This window comes from Tursiops truncatus, chromosome 10, assembly GCF_011762595.2.
Source record: "Tursiops truncatus isolate mTurTru1 chromosome 10, mTurTru1.mat.Y, whole genome shotgun sequence".
NCBI classification, from domain to species: domain Eukaryota; kingdom Metazoa; phylum Chordata; class Mammalia; order Artiodactyla; family Delphinidae; genus Tursiops; species Tursiops truncatus.
In genome coordinates this window covers 77,668,803-77,684,917 of record NC_047043.1, presented here as the reverse complement: position 1 = coordinate 77,684,917, position 16,115 = coordinate 77,668,803, and the positions used below count along the sequence as shown (strand labels likewise).

At 41.7% G+C, this 16,115-nt stretch overlaps 1 protein-coding gene across 18 annotated transcripts in view; it reads left to right on the top strand.

Annotated features, from left to right (window-relative positions):
- The window catches only part of ADAMTS9 (ADAM metallopeptidase with thrombospondin type 1 motif 9), a 232,660-nt gene that overhangs the window by 45,651 nt on the left and 170,894 nt on the right, over positions 1 to 16,115 (top strand). For all 18 annotated transcript variants that reach the window (XR_012334666.1, XR_012334665.1, XR_012334680.1 and 15 more), the window contains 5 exons: positions 1,186 to 1,331; positions 9,810 to 9,991; positions 10,082 to 10,218; positions 11,988 to 12,105; positions 12,355 to 12,450. Coding sequence is in view for 1 of the 18 variants with exons in the window: in XM_073811332.1 (XP_073667433.1) it covers positions 1,186 to 1,331; positions 9,810 to 9,991; positions 10,082 to 10,218; positions 11,988 to 12,105; positions 12,355 to 12,450 (679 nt within the window). In the remaining 17 variants the exon portion in view is untranslated. The remainder of the gene's footprint in view (positions 1 to 1,185; positions 1,332 to 9,809; positions 9,992 to 10,081; positions 10,219 to 11,987; positions 12,106 to 12,354; positions 12,451 to 16,115) is intronic.

Sequence of the window (16,115 nt, the reverse complement as noted above, 5' to 3'; positions counted from 1 at the left end):
ATGATCTCAGGGAGTGATGCGGTCACCTCTGCCCTCATTTCCTGGGTGCAGAGTTGCCCAGGATTCTTTGGATGCCGAACCTTTTAAACCTCAGCCAAACAGCCCAGGAAAAGGAATGTGTCCTCAGATACTCAGGAGGGTAATTACAAGGGAGAAGGCAGGGCAGAAGAGAGAAAGCCTAACTGCACTCTTTAAAATAATTGTTCGCCAGACCTTTGCTGGGACTGGCCATTGACTGAGGCTTCACCAGCCTCTTATCTGTTCCCTTTCCCCACCGCCTGGCCTCCAGGCTACTCTGCTTCTAAACTCCGTGCCTGTGTCCTCCCTGTGGATAAATCACAGTGGCCACCACCAGCTCCGCTTCAGAGATCTGAGCGAGCAGCAGGGCGTCACCCTCCTGCTGCCACTGCTGCCCCTCTTCCTTTGTCCATTGCTCATTGACCTCGGCTTTGTGTCGGGGCCTCACACCCCAACAATGGCAGAGGGTTGAAACGGGCTTCTCCACTCACTTGTCCTGCTGAGGAGTTTTACTTTGTTTTGCTTTAAGCATCATGGCCTTCTTCCTGCTCTAGGCTGCAGAATCAGAAACCATTAGTAACCAAAAAGCAATAAAGTTTAGGGCTCTCTGTAGTGTCTCCATTTTTGCTTTAGTCTCATCCTGTGTGCCCTGCTAGAGTGAGTTTATAGGGATCATGTAACTAGCTTTTTTTTCCCTCTCCCATTTAATTAAAATTGGTTTTCAAATCTGTGAGGAGCAGTAAAGCATTGTATTTCACCAGGCTCACAACATCTCTAGGCCTTGTTAATGGAGATGCACTATGTAAATCCAATAACTCATTTCGGCCCTGTCTACAACCAGGAGACAGCCCATTTCCACGCCTCATTTTTCCAAGAAGACTAATTGAGTGCTTCTAGGCTGGCCATGGGACTTACCCTAACAGCCTGGAGCCAGCCACTCATTGGGCAGTTTTATTCAAGCCAGTGGTAAATGAAGACACAGCCTAAAACCACTAAGCCCGAGATTAAACTCCCTACCGTTTCCATGACTCACGTAGATGATGAAATTGTAGCATTTCAAACCAGCACATGGAAAACAATGAACGTATGGTGTATTTAAAAGGACAGCGGGTCCTACAATATCTCAAGCACCGAGCTCTCCCTCACTGTTCCCCTTATTAAATACAGCACTGCAAGTTTGGATTTTGTGTTCCCAAAGAAATGGAGGTCCCTGTGACTGATGGATCCTGGGGAAGTTGGAGTCACTTTGGAACCTGCTCAAGAACATGTGGAGGGGGTATCAAAACAGCTGTTCGAGAGTGCAACAGACCAGAGTAAGTCCTAGAACTCGTCACTCTTATTATTGGGGTAGCAGGGGTGAAAAATTCCTAAAGGGAGTAATTTAGCTGGAGGCAAGTAAAGAGCTCTTTCCAAATTAGACAGTGGGTGGACATCTAGAGCTGCCCAGACCAATGTTATCTAAGCTCTCTCTCTCTGTATTAGTATTTTTCTCCTGTGACTCTTTATTATTAAAAGTTTTGTTTCTTAAATGGTAGATGCTTTGTGTTGGTTGGTCAACAATTTTGACAGTCAGGTGTATCTCACTGCCTGCCCCACCCCCCGCCCAGAGCTTGGGATAGCACACTAATAAAGTGAACAAGTGATTTTCATGAGGAAACAAAGAAATCGGACATTTGCTTCCAGACTGTAGATAAATGTATCCTTTCCAGTTAGCTACTGAAATGCTGAAAAGGGCACAGAGACCCCCAAGGCGGCATGAGTGAACCCCAAGGGACCTGGAGCCCTAAGTCAGGATTTACTTTTGAATCAAAAGTAAAGTAGGGCTTCCCTGGTGGCGCAGTGGTTGAGAGTCCGCCTGCCGATGCAGGGGACACGGGTTCGTGCCCCGGTCTGGGAAGATCCCACATGCCGCGGAGCGGCTGGGCCCGTGAGCCATGGCCGCTGAGCCTGCGCGTCCGGAGCCTGTGCTCCCTACCGGTAGAACCTTGTTGAAACTTACACGCTCAAATAAAGCCCACAGGCTTCTTTCCCAGCATCTTATCACGATAGACATGTGTTTGGGGAGAGGCTATTTATAAGTGGATTTAAAAAGTTGCTAACTTCATTATAAGTAATGACATCAAATTTTATGTGGATATAAGATGCATAAAGTTTAAAGGGATAGAAAATAATACATGATATTATTGCCATTGAACCTATGTGGCCCAAGAGGTCTTCCCAGATTCGTTTTTAGATGTGCAAACTCACAACCATTTTTAAGAACCAGCTGCGTTGGGGTTTTATAAAAGGATTTGGCTCAGCAGTACTCATTTATTTTTAACAGCCTGCACTAAGGATAGCAGACTGGATTGTAGAGAGAAGCAAGCAGGTAAAGGAGCAAAGTAGGCTTGTGCAGTAGACTAGGTTGTACTGTAGAGTACTGCAGACCAAGGGTGGGGTGCTTCCAATTTTTTATGAGGAGAATATGAATTGTGTATACCAAAAAGGACATAGCTTTAGCCTGCTCTTGCAAGCCCTGGTCTAAATAAATAATCTGTATAGTCCAAAGCACAGATGATGATCAATTTATTTTAATTTATTTTTGTTCACAGTCCAACATTATTTCATATCCACATAATATTAATCTCTAAGGACAAGTAAAGAGCTATAAGACATAGGCTCTGGTCTGTAAAAGTAACACTGTAGCTATGGATATAAACTAATACACGTTAGGTTAGATTTTTCCATAGTGTCTATACTTAGTTTTTAAAATAATAATATAAATATAGTAGATGGTTTCAAAAAATTCAGATACACAAGTATATCATATAAAAACTTACTGCCGGGGCTTCCCTGGTGGCGCAGTGGTTGAGCGTCCGCCTGCTGATGCAGGGGGCGCGGGTTCATGCCGCGGTCCGGGAGGATCCCACGTGCTGCTGAGCGGCTGGGCCCGTGAGCCATGGCCGCTGAGCCTGCGCGTCCGGAGCCTGTGCTCCGCAATGGGAGGGGCCACAGCAGTGAGAGGCCAGCGTACCGTAAAAAAAACACACAAAAAAAACCTTACTGCCATTATTATTCTTACCCCCAATACTCCCCCACAAGAAATAACCACTAAAAAATAATTTGTTGTGTGTTATTTCAAACTTTTAAAAGAGATTATAGATGTAATATGTATTATATGAAATAAATATTAAAGAATATAAAATAAGGGTCATCCTATATATATTGTTCCACAGCTTACTTGTTAAAATCAGTTATATATCCTAGCTGCTTGTACTGTTGAAGTTTTAAAATAAAACATTTTAAGCTAGCAGCAGATATGATGAATTTTTTTTAAAACTTAAAAACTCTTGGGTGGCTACATTGAACCAAATCATGATTATTATAGTGAGCTATTATTATCATGGTAGTGTGGATATTGCAAACAGTAGGTACTTTTAACATTTTGACTCAAGAATATTCCATTCAAAAGAAGTGGGGGGGGGGTGTTTTTTGTTTTTTTAATAGTCTTAGAATAATTCTAAAAGCAGTGTGGAAAGTGGAAAGAGATAAATCACTGCATAATTGGAATGGAGCAGACAAAGAAAATCACCCAGTGTAAAGATCTCAGCAGGAAAAGATCTTGAGCTTCAAAGTGAAGCAAAGATCCTCTCATTCAGAAGTTGGGAACCGATCATTAAAGACTTCAATTAGAGGTCCTTGTCCTGGCTGTTTGCTATGGGAGGTTTTAAAATAATACAATCCACCTAGTTGAGTGTCAGCACTGACATCATTTCATTAAAACTCCTCCAAGTTATTTGCACTTCGGGATGTCCCTGGGAACTAAGGAAGGAGTCTGCCTCTTTAAACCAAGGTTATGATGGCACTGGGGAGTCAATTAGACAAGGGAAAGGGACACTGAAAAGGGAAAGTCAGGTCCAAATCAGTTTAAGAGCTTGTTCAGAGAAATTCGCAGAGCAAATGGTTCATTATGTAAAATGTGGAAGTGGTTGCTGTCCTGATTCTCAGGAAGTTTCAGAGAATGCAGCCCCTCCCAGCCCCACCCCCACTGCTGGCAAAATGCTTTTCTCAGTTTGCGGAGCCCTTAGACTATAATGAAGATCTCCATTTTCAGAATCCAAGGTATACCTTTATTGAGAACACTGGGTTGTTCTTACGTTTTCACTGTATTCATGTGATTCAAAAATGTATTTATTTAGCATCTGCATACTTTAAGCTATAGTTTTAGGTTTTTTATTTTCCTTGAAAGCATGAAAGCTAAAAAAGAGAAGCAGCCTTGCCATGTGCATGGGATCGTGCTATATACTTGATGAACAAGCTTTAGAAAGCATCTCCTTTCTAACTTCATATCCCAAAAAAGTTGTTGGTCCAAACTGGTTCACCATCATGAGAATGGAGCCCTAATGTTTTATCTTTAAATGCTTTATTTTTTTAATCCCATTTTTGACTGACGCCCTACATATAAGATAAGCATATGTTCTGGTGTGTAAGGATGGTCCCAGTTTACATCTGTTGTCCTGGAGAAGTTATTGATAGCTCCCCTTTCAATTCTCAAAGTGTCCTGAATTAAACAATTATGTGGTCACCTGATCTATAAGAAACATATAATAGAATAAAATTTTAAATCAGAATGACCAAAAACATAACTTGGAGTACCAAAACAAGACAAAGCGCTGGAAATAGACGATGCATTACCAGGCCATTGGCCCATATACTTGTTGTTTTGTGCTCTAAATTTGGCTCTGAGCTTCCTGGTAGCTGGAACAAAATGGGTTTATAGAATTGTTATAGTCCATAAAAAAATCACACGAGTTCTTTAGGAAAGGCAAAGTATTTCCTTCTTCCCGTGCTTCTCTTTTGCTTTTAAATTAGGAGATGGGTTAAATTAAAGAATAATAATAAACTCATAGATATGAGAAAAGACAGGATTTGTGAACTAAATGTTTCCCACTTAGGCTTTGAGCGTAGCAACTGCTTATGAAATCTTCCATAAAAGAGAATTAACATATGTTTGTTTCATGTAAGAAAACCAGTCTCTCATTTGGGTGTAAAGAATGGCAGCAAAGTTTTTTGAGCGCTGAGTTGGATGAATTTACAGATGGTCCCCAACTTATGATGGTTAGACTTAAGATTTCTTTACAGCGGTGCAAAAGCAATTCGCATTCGGTAGAAAGAGTGCTTCAGATTTTGCATTTTGATCTTTGATCAGGCTAGTGATACGCGGTACGATGCTCTGTTGATGTTGGGCAGCGGTGGCCACTGCACCTCCCAGTCAGCCACACGATCATGAGGGTAAACAACTGATACACTTAGAACCATTCTGTACCCAGATAACCCTTCTGTTGTTTACTTTCAGTATAGTCTTCAATACATTATAAGAGACAGTCAATACTTTATTATAAAATAAGCTTTGTGTTAGATGATTTTGCCCAACTGTAGGCTAACCTGAGTGTTTTGAGCGTATTAAAGGTAGGCTAGGCCAAGCTAGGATGTCCAGTAAGTTAAGTGCATTAAGTGAATTTTCGACTTAAGATATTTTCAAATTACAATGGGTTTAACAGGGCGTAACCCCGTCATGAGTCAAGAAGGATCTGTCTTTTGAAATACTGAGAATTGGTTGCTGTGGGAGAGCCATTAACTAATGAATGAATAGAGATATCCAGTCCCATAGACTGCCCCGTTTGGCAGAATTATTAACGATCGCTAGTATGGCTCCCTGGCCCACCCCATCTAATCCTTGAATATTCTTTCAGCATTCTCCGTAATCGGTCATTAGACCCCTTAAAACCCTCCAAATATAGAAAATACACTACCTTCTCAGGCCGCCTGTTGTATCATTAGAAATTTCTTCCTTGTGCTAACTGTAATTCATCGTAAGTAAACATAGATGTTGAGATTTCTTTTCAAACCCATTTGCAGACCAAAGTTTAGCTTTCCTTGAGAGTAGAATGCACCTGCCATGATCTTGGCAAAAATTCTGTCCTAGCTTTGGCCGTGCGGCATCGTGAATTTTCTTTGCATATATGATTCAGCTTGCCTGTGCTGAATATAGTTACTTTCATAGAAATTAATCAGCAATTTCCTTAAGTCCTTTCCATCCCTATTCGACAAGCATTATTTTAAAAGGATCTTAATAGTTAGAAAATGCGATTAATATTATTTTTAAAACTACATTTCCTATAATTTTCAGTATTTGCCTATATGGGGAAATAACTTCCATCCAGCTAAATTATTAAATTAAAACATGAATTTCTCCATGCTGAAACGTAAGTTCCGTTGTGTAAAGCCCTCCTCATTACACGGGACATGGAAATCAAGCAGAGATCCTGTTGTCTGGAATATTAAAAAAGCCATATATTTCTAAAGGACAAATTTATGCTTATTCATAAAATATCATTTGCCTTTCCATAAAAAGCAAAGAAAGTCATAGAATCAGTTTTGAAATGGAAAAGAGACCTGTCTCAAGAGAGGCCAGCGTGGGAGAGAGGCCAGACTGTGGGCTTTGGGTCAGGGAGACCTGCCTTGGTCTCTCAGCCAGTATGTCTCACTTAGCTGCATGTGACCTTGCCAGGTTACTTAACATTTCTGAGCCCAGTTCAAGCAAGGGTTCAGAAACAAGGATGCTACTACCTACCGCACCGGATGGCTATGCAGAGTCAGTGACTGAAGTTGCAAAGTGACATGGTGCCCTGTACACTAGACTACTCAGGGGTCAGCAGACTTTTTCCGTAAAGGGTCAGATAATAAATATCTTAGTTTTTGTGGACCATAGGATGGCTGTCCTTGCTATTCAACTTTGCTGATATAGTGGAAAACATGCGTAGATAATACGTATAGAGTGGGTGTAACTGTGTTCCAATAGAACTCTTATTTATGAACAGGGAAATTGGAATTTCATATAATTCTTGTGTCTCAAAATATTCTTTTTATTTATTTCTAAATTTTTTTAGAATGTAAAAACTATTCTTATCTCACTGGCCATGTAAAAACAGGTAGTAGGCTGGATTTGGCCCACAGGCTGTAGTTTACAGACCCTTGTAATAGCTAAACATTTACTGTATGGCTGGCCTCGTTCACGTGCTTTGAATCTATTAACCCATTAATCCTCACTCAGCCCTTGAAGTAGATATTAGCATCATCTTTCTTTAACGGGTAGGGAAACTGAGGCTTAGCAACACTGAGCGATTTACCTACGATTGCACCATGGTTAAGAGGCAGGGTTGGGATTCAAATCCTGTTTCCAGAATCTGTATCTATAACCTTTGGCTATATTGCCTTTTACATGGAGTGTTTTCTGTGTGTTCTTTATTTTTTTTAATGTCATTTATAGAAATAAGTCACAAAATGCTCTTTGACATTTGATAGTGGTCAAAGCAAGCAAAGGTGGATTCTGTTACCATGTGAATCAGGAAGCCACCTGCAAATGTTAACTCTTTGCTGCCCGAGGAACTGCTGCTCTTGATCAATTTCAAGAGTCAGAAAACACTTCTTATATAAGAGAACCGAAAGAAAAAAAAATCACTGAAAAAAATTTATTTTCAAAGGGAAAGAAATATGAGTTACTTTCAGACAACAGGTGAATGATCTGATGGATCCATTGTAGTTTGTTGGGACATTTAAAAAGATTCCACAGAGATCATTTCAGTTTGAGAAAAAAATTGAAGGGGTCTTCTTTGTAGAAGGAAAAACAGGTTTTACAGCGTTAGGAGCCTGAGTTATTCGTGTGTCATCAGTGATATTTTATGCATGAGACTGGGGTGCTTTGGTACTGAGAGAAGAACTTGGTATCCAGAAAACCAAGGCTGTATCTCTAAATGGCACCAAAAAAGAAAAAGACAGGACTCTGGACCATAGTTCCTGGAGAATGAAGCAGGAAGAGCACAGTGGGAGAACCTGGGAAGCTTGAATTCCAGTCCTGTCTCTGTTCTTTTATTAGCTGTGTTACCTTGGGCAAAGTCCTTAACTTCTCTGAACCTTCCATCCCTTGATATAAAAGTACCTCAGCTACCCTCCCCTTGGGCAAGATATGAGTGAATATGGGCGAGTCAAGCACACAAGGCAGATATAAATCATATGGGCCTAATGGGGAAATGATCAGACAGAGATACTGTTGGGTTTTGAGCCGTTTTGCATCCCTAGATGCAGTCTTCTTCATAATAACAATGAATAGTTAGTTATGAGACTCCTTGCTGAGTTCCTCGTTTATAACAAGCCTTTCAGATGCACAGCATCATCTCTGTTTACATGTGCAGAATGAAGCTTGCGGAGACCAGGTAACTTACACAAGGTTGCCCAGCTTGTAACTGCAAAGCCCATGCTCTTACCTCCCTCTAGAAATCTTTGGTGGATGGAACATGTTTATGACAGCATCATGGCCAGGCAGCCCTTCCTGAGGCTCAGGCACTCTGCAGTACCACTGAGACCTGCCTCACGGTGCACACGTCACAGCTCAGATTTGGTACTCAGAACAAAGAAACCGCTGAATCGGATGGGATTAGGTTGGGTTGTGCTGACATGTAACATCATAGTCACTAACATTTTTAGGCATTTGCTGTGTGCACTCATTTTAGAGAAGAGGAAAACTGAAGCTCTGGGAGACTAAGAACTCTGTCTAAGGTCACACAGTGAGGGTGGGGCCAAGATAAGAAGCCAGATGCAACTCTAGAGCCTCACGGGCTCAGCTAGACTGCCCCTCATTCTGTATTTTATAGTCATGGATATATTTCCCTTCCCTAAGCCCTGTTAACAAAACAAAGCAAAAAAAAAAACCAAAAAAAAAAAGAAAAACACTTCTTATGGTCCAAATTACTCTGAAAAATTCATTCTAAAGAGAAAAGGTAGAAATCTTTCAGTTTGAGAGGTGCCCTCAACTGTGGTACCTGTGGTATGCGAGTAGCTCTGGTGTCCGAGCCGCTCCAGCCCTGGGCTGTGAGTGAGTCCAGTTTCCTCCGATTCTGTGATCTTCCCGTCTCTGTGATGCACTTGGCAAGCTGTTGACTGCCGGGAGACGGGTTGTTTAATATACTCTCTGGGTCACATCTGGAAAATCCATGAACGGGGCTGCATGCTGAGATTAAATTTGCATTGTGATGCTTTGCAAGGCGTCCTCCATACTCCTGTCACACGAAAGTTAATGAAACCTTTACACTCTCTCCTGTTAAGTTAGTCAAAATATAAGCACATCTTATTCCATCTTATTTGTAAAACAAAGCAAAAACAACGGTCATGCAGGGAGAGAGAGGAAGAGAGAAGAGGGACAGAAATGAATGGAAATGGAGTGGTGCAAGTTTTAGGATGGTTGCACATGAAAGTACCATGGTACGGAAGCTAGACAGGAGCATTCCAAGTACTCATTTGTACCCTTGGCCTTCTATGTTTTTAAAACTGAAGGACTGTGGATGTTCACGGGAAGGAGGACACAGAATGGCCTAATAGACGCCAGGTTTTATGTTTCACACTTTAAGTTAGATGCTCTCCTATTTTATCCTCAAAACAGCCTTACCAGGTGGTGCCTTCCCATTCTACAAATGGAAGGGCTGAGGCTCAAGGACCTTCAGTGACTGGCCCAAGGTTATACACTTAATGATATTGAAGGCAGAGTGCAAACCCAGATTCCAGAGCCCTTGCCCTGGCCACTGTCACTGTCCACTTCACATTTGCTTCCCTCAAAGACAGGAAGCCACATTGTAATACATGACATTATGATACATTAGAGAAATACGTTATAATACAGTATGTGTGTTCTTTACATTATCAAGTGATGGGGAGAAATACATTATAATACAGCACGTGTGTTCTTTACCTTTTCTCAGGCCAAAAAATGGCGGGAAGTACTGTGTAGGGCGCAGAATGAAATTTAAGTCCTGCAACACGGAGCCATGTCCCAAGCAGAAGCGAGACTTCCGAGACGAACAGTGTGCTCACTTTGATGGAAAGCATTTCAACATCAATGGTCTGCTTCCGAACGTGCGCTGGGTCCCGAAGTACAGTGGAAGTAAGTGCATCTGGAGACGTGCTCGTGGCTGGCAGGCTGGCACGGGGTCCAGGCACAAAAGTCACGTTGCATGGTGTCTCTCCTGTCTAGTTTTGATGAAGGACCGCTGCAAGCTGTTCTGCAGGGTGGCGGGGAACACGGCCTACTATCAGCTCCGTGACAGAGTGGTAGATGGAACTCCATGTGGCCAGGACACCAATGACATCTGTGTCCAAGGCCTTTGCCGGGTGAGTCCCAGATGGCGATTTCTTCACTGTGTTGTCTTGCTGCCAAGCTGGGATGTGTGGCTTCCTTCATAGAATAGCAGCTGCTAGTATCTGTGCATCATCTCCAGGGCAGTGGTTCTCAAAGTGGGGGCCCCCGGACCAACATCAGCACCACCCAATTCTTTTTTTTCTTTATGTTTTATTTTATTTGATTTATTTTTTTATTGAAGTATAGTTGATTTACAATGTTGTGTTAGTTCCAGGTGTACAGCAAAGTGATGCAGTTACCTATGTGTGTGTGTATTCTTTTTCAGATTATTTTCCATTATAGGTTATTACAAAATATCGAGTATAGTTCCCTGTGCTATACAGTAGGTCCTTGTTGGTTATCTCTTTTCCGTATAGTAGTGTGTATCTGTTAGTCCCAAACTCCTAATTTATCCCTCCCAGCACCACCTGATTCTGATGCATGCCAAAGTTTGAGAACCACTGCCCTAAATTTTTCTGACACTCTCTGTGGGAGTCTGAAAAAAACCTCCCTGTGAAGATTTATTATAATTGACACACTTCTTTACGATAACCACAGTGCATAAGGTTAAACCCAAAAGCTTCCTGACAGTGAGTTTTGTAGATTGAATAGCTGTGCTCCAAAAAGATGTTACGAGGAAGAGCCGGCCTCACTCAGATTTCTGATTTGAAGCAGGATAACTTCTACCAAAGACATACAGGCAAATTATTCTTGGGAGGGAAATCGAGACCCTTCTGGCAGATGGTAAAGCGTCAGAGTGCTGATTTCTTGAGGGCTTGGCACCATTTCCCAGCTCTCACCAGTCAGAACTCCTCCCTCACAGCCAGGCTCTGAGATGATGTATCTGTTCCTTGCATGGAGTCCAGGGCACATTGGAGCTCCTCATTGGTAGGATTTGATTGAAGAGCCCCTATGAGCTTCACCCGCCTCCTGACCCACAGCTACGGTGCGGACTTCCTTTTTAGTCCATGCGCTAGAGCAAAACATTGAGTGTCTCCTCAAAGACTAGTTCATTCGAAGGAACAAAATAGTTGAGGATGTGAACTCTGTCCTCCTGATCTTCTGGTGATTGCCGGTGTCCTTTTCAGACCCCAGTCTACACTGCTGCATTGCATTAAGATGTGAAGAAATTAAAGAGGCCGCTTAGAGCCTGAGGCCTCAACCTGGCAGCCTGGAGTCATGCTTTTGTCCTCCATTCATAGCCTGTATTTAAACATAGGGGATTTCACATAAAATCAAATTTTCCAGTCCCTTTTGAAACATTGGGATACGTCAACACTGGGCTCCTATTTCTGCATGGCAGCAGTAGCCTCCAGTGGACAGCGGCTGCTCCCTTAAGATGCGGTGTGAGTTCTTTAATGGGATACAGTCCTCAACCTCTCTTTTTTTTCCCATTCCTGAGCTATTTTCCTCATTTACTTTACTTACTTGTAGACTAGTGCTTCTCTAACTTTAATCTGTAGACGAAGCACTTAAGGGTCTTATTAGCATGCCAGAAAATCTACTCTGACTCAGTACATCTGGGTGGGGCCTAAGATTCTGCATCCCCAACATCACCGGGGATGCCCATGGCTGCTGGTCCAAGGACCACATTTTCCCACAGCAAGGCTAAAGACAATTTGAGTTCCCAACCCTTGAAAGTTTAAAGAGACTTAAAAGTTCTTGTCATTTTGAATGCACCTCATTCAAAGAAACACATTACTTATCATTTTATAATCTCTCTAATACTTACCATGTATTTCAACTGTTTTCTTTTTAAAAGCAAGCTGGATGCGATCATGTTTTAAACTCAAAAGCCCGGAGAGATAAATGTGGGGTTTGTGGTGGCGATAATTCTTCGTGCAAAACAGTGGCAGGAACATTTAATACAGTACATTATGGTAAGAATTTGTTCCTAAGAACCATGAGAAGGAAAATAGTCGAAGTGTAAACATTGTTAACCACGTGTAATATGTAAAAGTATTCATGTCAAGTGTAAAATGAGTCTTGATAAGGTACATTACCCATCTGGCTATAAGGCACCTACTAGTGAGAATTATATTGTATTCCTTTTTTGCCACCTTTTACACCATGCTTAGAGAAAATGAACCAATCTGTGGGATGCTCAATTTCTGCTCACTTCTTTTCAGGTTACAATATTGTGGTCCGAATTCCAGCTGGTGCTACCAATATCGATGTGCGGCAGCACAGTTTCTCAGGGAAATCAGAGGATGATAACTACTTAGGTGAGATGGGTGCCCCCTGCCATTTGCAGGAATTCTGGTTCTCTGGAGCAGTTGGCAGAGGCTCCTTCCTTTCCCCTATAGCAGGTGGACAGCTTTCAGATGTCCTGTATTTTCGTAAAAGAAAGAAGTTGATCTTGAAACTCATCATTTTATTTCTCCCTTATACATTACACCGTCAGCCTGTTGATTTAAGAGTTGTGTAGTTCTAGTAGTCAGTATCAAGGAATTGACTCTGGATCTTAGAAAACAGGCCCCATTAACATCTTTATTGGAGTATAATTGCTTTACAATGGTGTGTTAGTTTCTGCTGTATAACAGGGTGAATCAGCTATACATATACATATATCCCCATATATCCCCAAATCAAATTTTGAAAGTATTTGCCTTGTAAGTTTAGCCTAAAATCATTGCTCTTTTTGAGTCTTTAAAAAAAAAAAAAAAATCTGTCCTTTGGGTAACTGACATGCCAGTGTTGTAGTAGAGGTGTTAGTTGACTTAACCAATAGCAGACCACAGGTGGACTTATTCAACATTTCATGATTCCCGGTCATTCCAAAAGGTTCTATACTGGCAATATGTTTCTTATGTCATTGCTAACGTGGCCCGTCTTGTTACTTCATAGTTTCTTCATCTTTCTCTCACCATGGCCAGGCACATGATTAATTCATATCTCTTCCTATTTTCAAACCACAGCTCACCAACAACCCTGTGTTCATTTTCAACTGTTTGCTCAGCCCAGTCCCACTTCAGATTATCATTCTGTAAACTTCCATAAGTGATAAGGAAATTCACCCAATTATTTTTCCTTAAAAAAAGGACATGGGGACTGGGGTAATGACAGAAAGGGATTCAGCTAGTCACCTTGCACAACCAGATTCTTCTTAGCTCTGAAAAGCAGCACGACTTGCACTCAGATCTAGAAGAAATCAGGGCAGTCTTGCTGGGCAGTCAGTTTTTAAAAGAAATGAATGGACTTTCTTATAATGTCCAGGCAGGGACTCCATGCATCTGAATACCGCCTCTGTAGAGGCTTAGTCCAAACATCTGGAAATACTGAGTTAGAAATGAGAATTTGTTGGATTGAATTAGAACCCGTATCTATAGTTTGGAATGTCTGCATGAAATCGTTTATAGATAAGCAATGACCCTTTAGCCAAGCGTGCTAATTAAATATAACATTTACACATGCCTGTGTTGTAGCATTTTCTGCAATGTCTCATCATTCATTCAGCCAGCCACTTATTTAATATGTGCCAGGCCCTGTTCTAGGCACAATGAACAAAACAGAACAAAAACATTAAAAAAATAAATAAAAATTTCTGTCTTCTTAGAACTTTTTAGTGGAAGGAGATAGACAATAAACAGGTAATAGAAGGTAATAAGTAAAATTAGAAAACAGAGCAGCATAAAGGAAATTGGGACACTGAGAGTGGGCGGGAACAGTGGAGTTGAAATGCTTGAATTGTAGTGAGAGACAATGGCTGTCTAGGGGAAGAGCATTCCAGGCAGAGGGAACAGCCAATGTGAAATCCTTAAAAGAGGAATATGTCTAGTTTGTTCCAAGGATAGAGGGAGGCCAGTGTGGCTGGAGCTTTGTAAGCACAGAGGAGAGTCCCAGATGAGATTAAACAGGTATCAGGACTAGATCATATAGGGCCATATAATCATTGAAAGGACTTGAACTCTGAAAGATGAGGGTAGCGACTAGAGGTTTTGAACCAAGGAAACACATGATATAATCATATTTATATTTTTTAAGGAGTACCCTGGCTGTTATGTTGAGAATAGATGGGGTCGGTAGGTAGGGTACAGGGTAGAAACAGAAAGATGGGTTAGAAAGTTCTTGCAGTAGTCAAAGAGAGATGTGCTGGAGGCTTGTCCCCAGGTGGGAGCAGTGGAATTGGCAGTACACAGTCAAATTCTGGATATCTTTTGAGGGTAGAGCCATCATGATTAGTGGATGGGTTGAATATGGTGTATGAGAGAAAGAGAAGGGTCAAGGATGACTCCATGGTTTTGACCTGAGCAGCCAAAAGGATGCAGTCACCATCCACTCGCTTGAGACTTGTTCCTTATTTATCCATGTGACCACTAGTGTTTTAGGGTCAGAAGCTGTGTCTTTATATTTTTAGCTTCTGATATGAAGCCTTCACATGATATGAACTAAGTACATGATGGCTGAATTATTGAATAATTATTGAATAATAATTATTGCTCATGCTGCCTTCACTTACTGAGTACCTGCCATGTGCCTAATGGGGGGATGGAGTTATGATGGAAATATACGGAATCATTCCTTCTTTAAAGACTGTAAAATCTTACTTGGAATCAATTCTCAGTGGTTGCATCAGCTTTTCCTCACCCTAAATATGCAAATGAGTGGTACCTTTTAAAACAGTTAACAAAGTTCTTGAGGACCCTATCCAAATTATTTTTGGGGAATCCCACATTTCTCCTTCAACCACTGTGCACAATGGGTCAAGCACTCTTCTTCGTGGACTGGATTATAAATTAGAACCTGTGACTGCTGTGGCCTTACTACTTCCTAATTAAATCCAGCAGCATTGCATGCAGCCTCCTTTATTGGTTAATTTCCTGAGAGCCAAACACCATGTTGAGCTGTTCCTTTCTTCTCATCGAAAAGGAGAAGGATTCTCCACTATTATTCTCCTTCTTGGAAAAACAATCTCTTTCCAAGCAGTGGCCTCAGTTCAATTCAACTTCATCAACCAGGTCAGGTGCCTGAATTGGGGAGGGCCTTCTTATATCCTTTTATTTCTCGCTAGAGGTTTCTTAATCTCCTTGTAAAAAATGAAAGCAAAATTAAAGAAGATTTGTCATCTGGGACAGACAGTCTGAGGTAGTCATGGCTCTTTAATGGAATATTATGGGAAAGTTACCTGTTGGCCAAAGAACGTCTCTCTGGAAACAAATGAAAAGTCCAAGCAAAGATGGCGAGTCACAGTTCACTGAGCATGAAGGTCAAGACCTTAGAGCCTTTGAACCTTACAGTGGTTTCTTAACAAGTTAGGAGGAATATGATGTTGTCATCAAATCTGCCGGGTGTAAATGTTTACTCTTGGCTTGAAGGAAGGCGCAGCAAATGCTCTAAGAATATTTTAAAGCCCCCAGTTGAGTCTTGCTGGAGGCCAGTCCTAGCTGTTCGGTTGCTAAGCAATCATCTGTATACCTCACATTTTTTTTTCAAGGTCAGTCAAGCCATACTCTTTTCGCATGTGTTGGTGAAGGAGCAGTTTCCAGGAGAGAGGGCCTTTGTAGCAGCCCAGCTCTGATGGGTGAAATGGGGGGGAAACCAACCCAGGAAATTAGCTCCCTAATCGCATTAGTGGGAGGTTGGGCAGTAGACTGTTGTTTTCAGGAAACTATTTGTTTCACAAGGTACCGAAGCAGAAAGTCTCCATGTCAAAGGTCATCCTTTCAGCATAGACCCCTCCCTCCCGTTGGGTTGAAGCCAAGTTGCACCCAGTGCTACCATGTGCGTGTTTCTTTAGGAGAAAAAGGAGCCATTTCCATGGTGCTTATTTGTCTACAGGACACTTAGCCCTTGATTAATGGTGGCAGTGGGAAGACAGGAATCGATCCAGTTCAAGATAAAGCAGGAACTCCATTTCACCTGATGACTCCTATCTCCTTTCCTACTCACC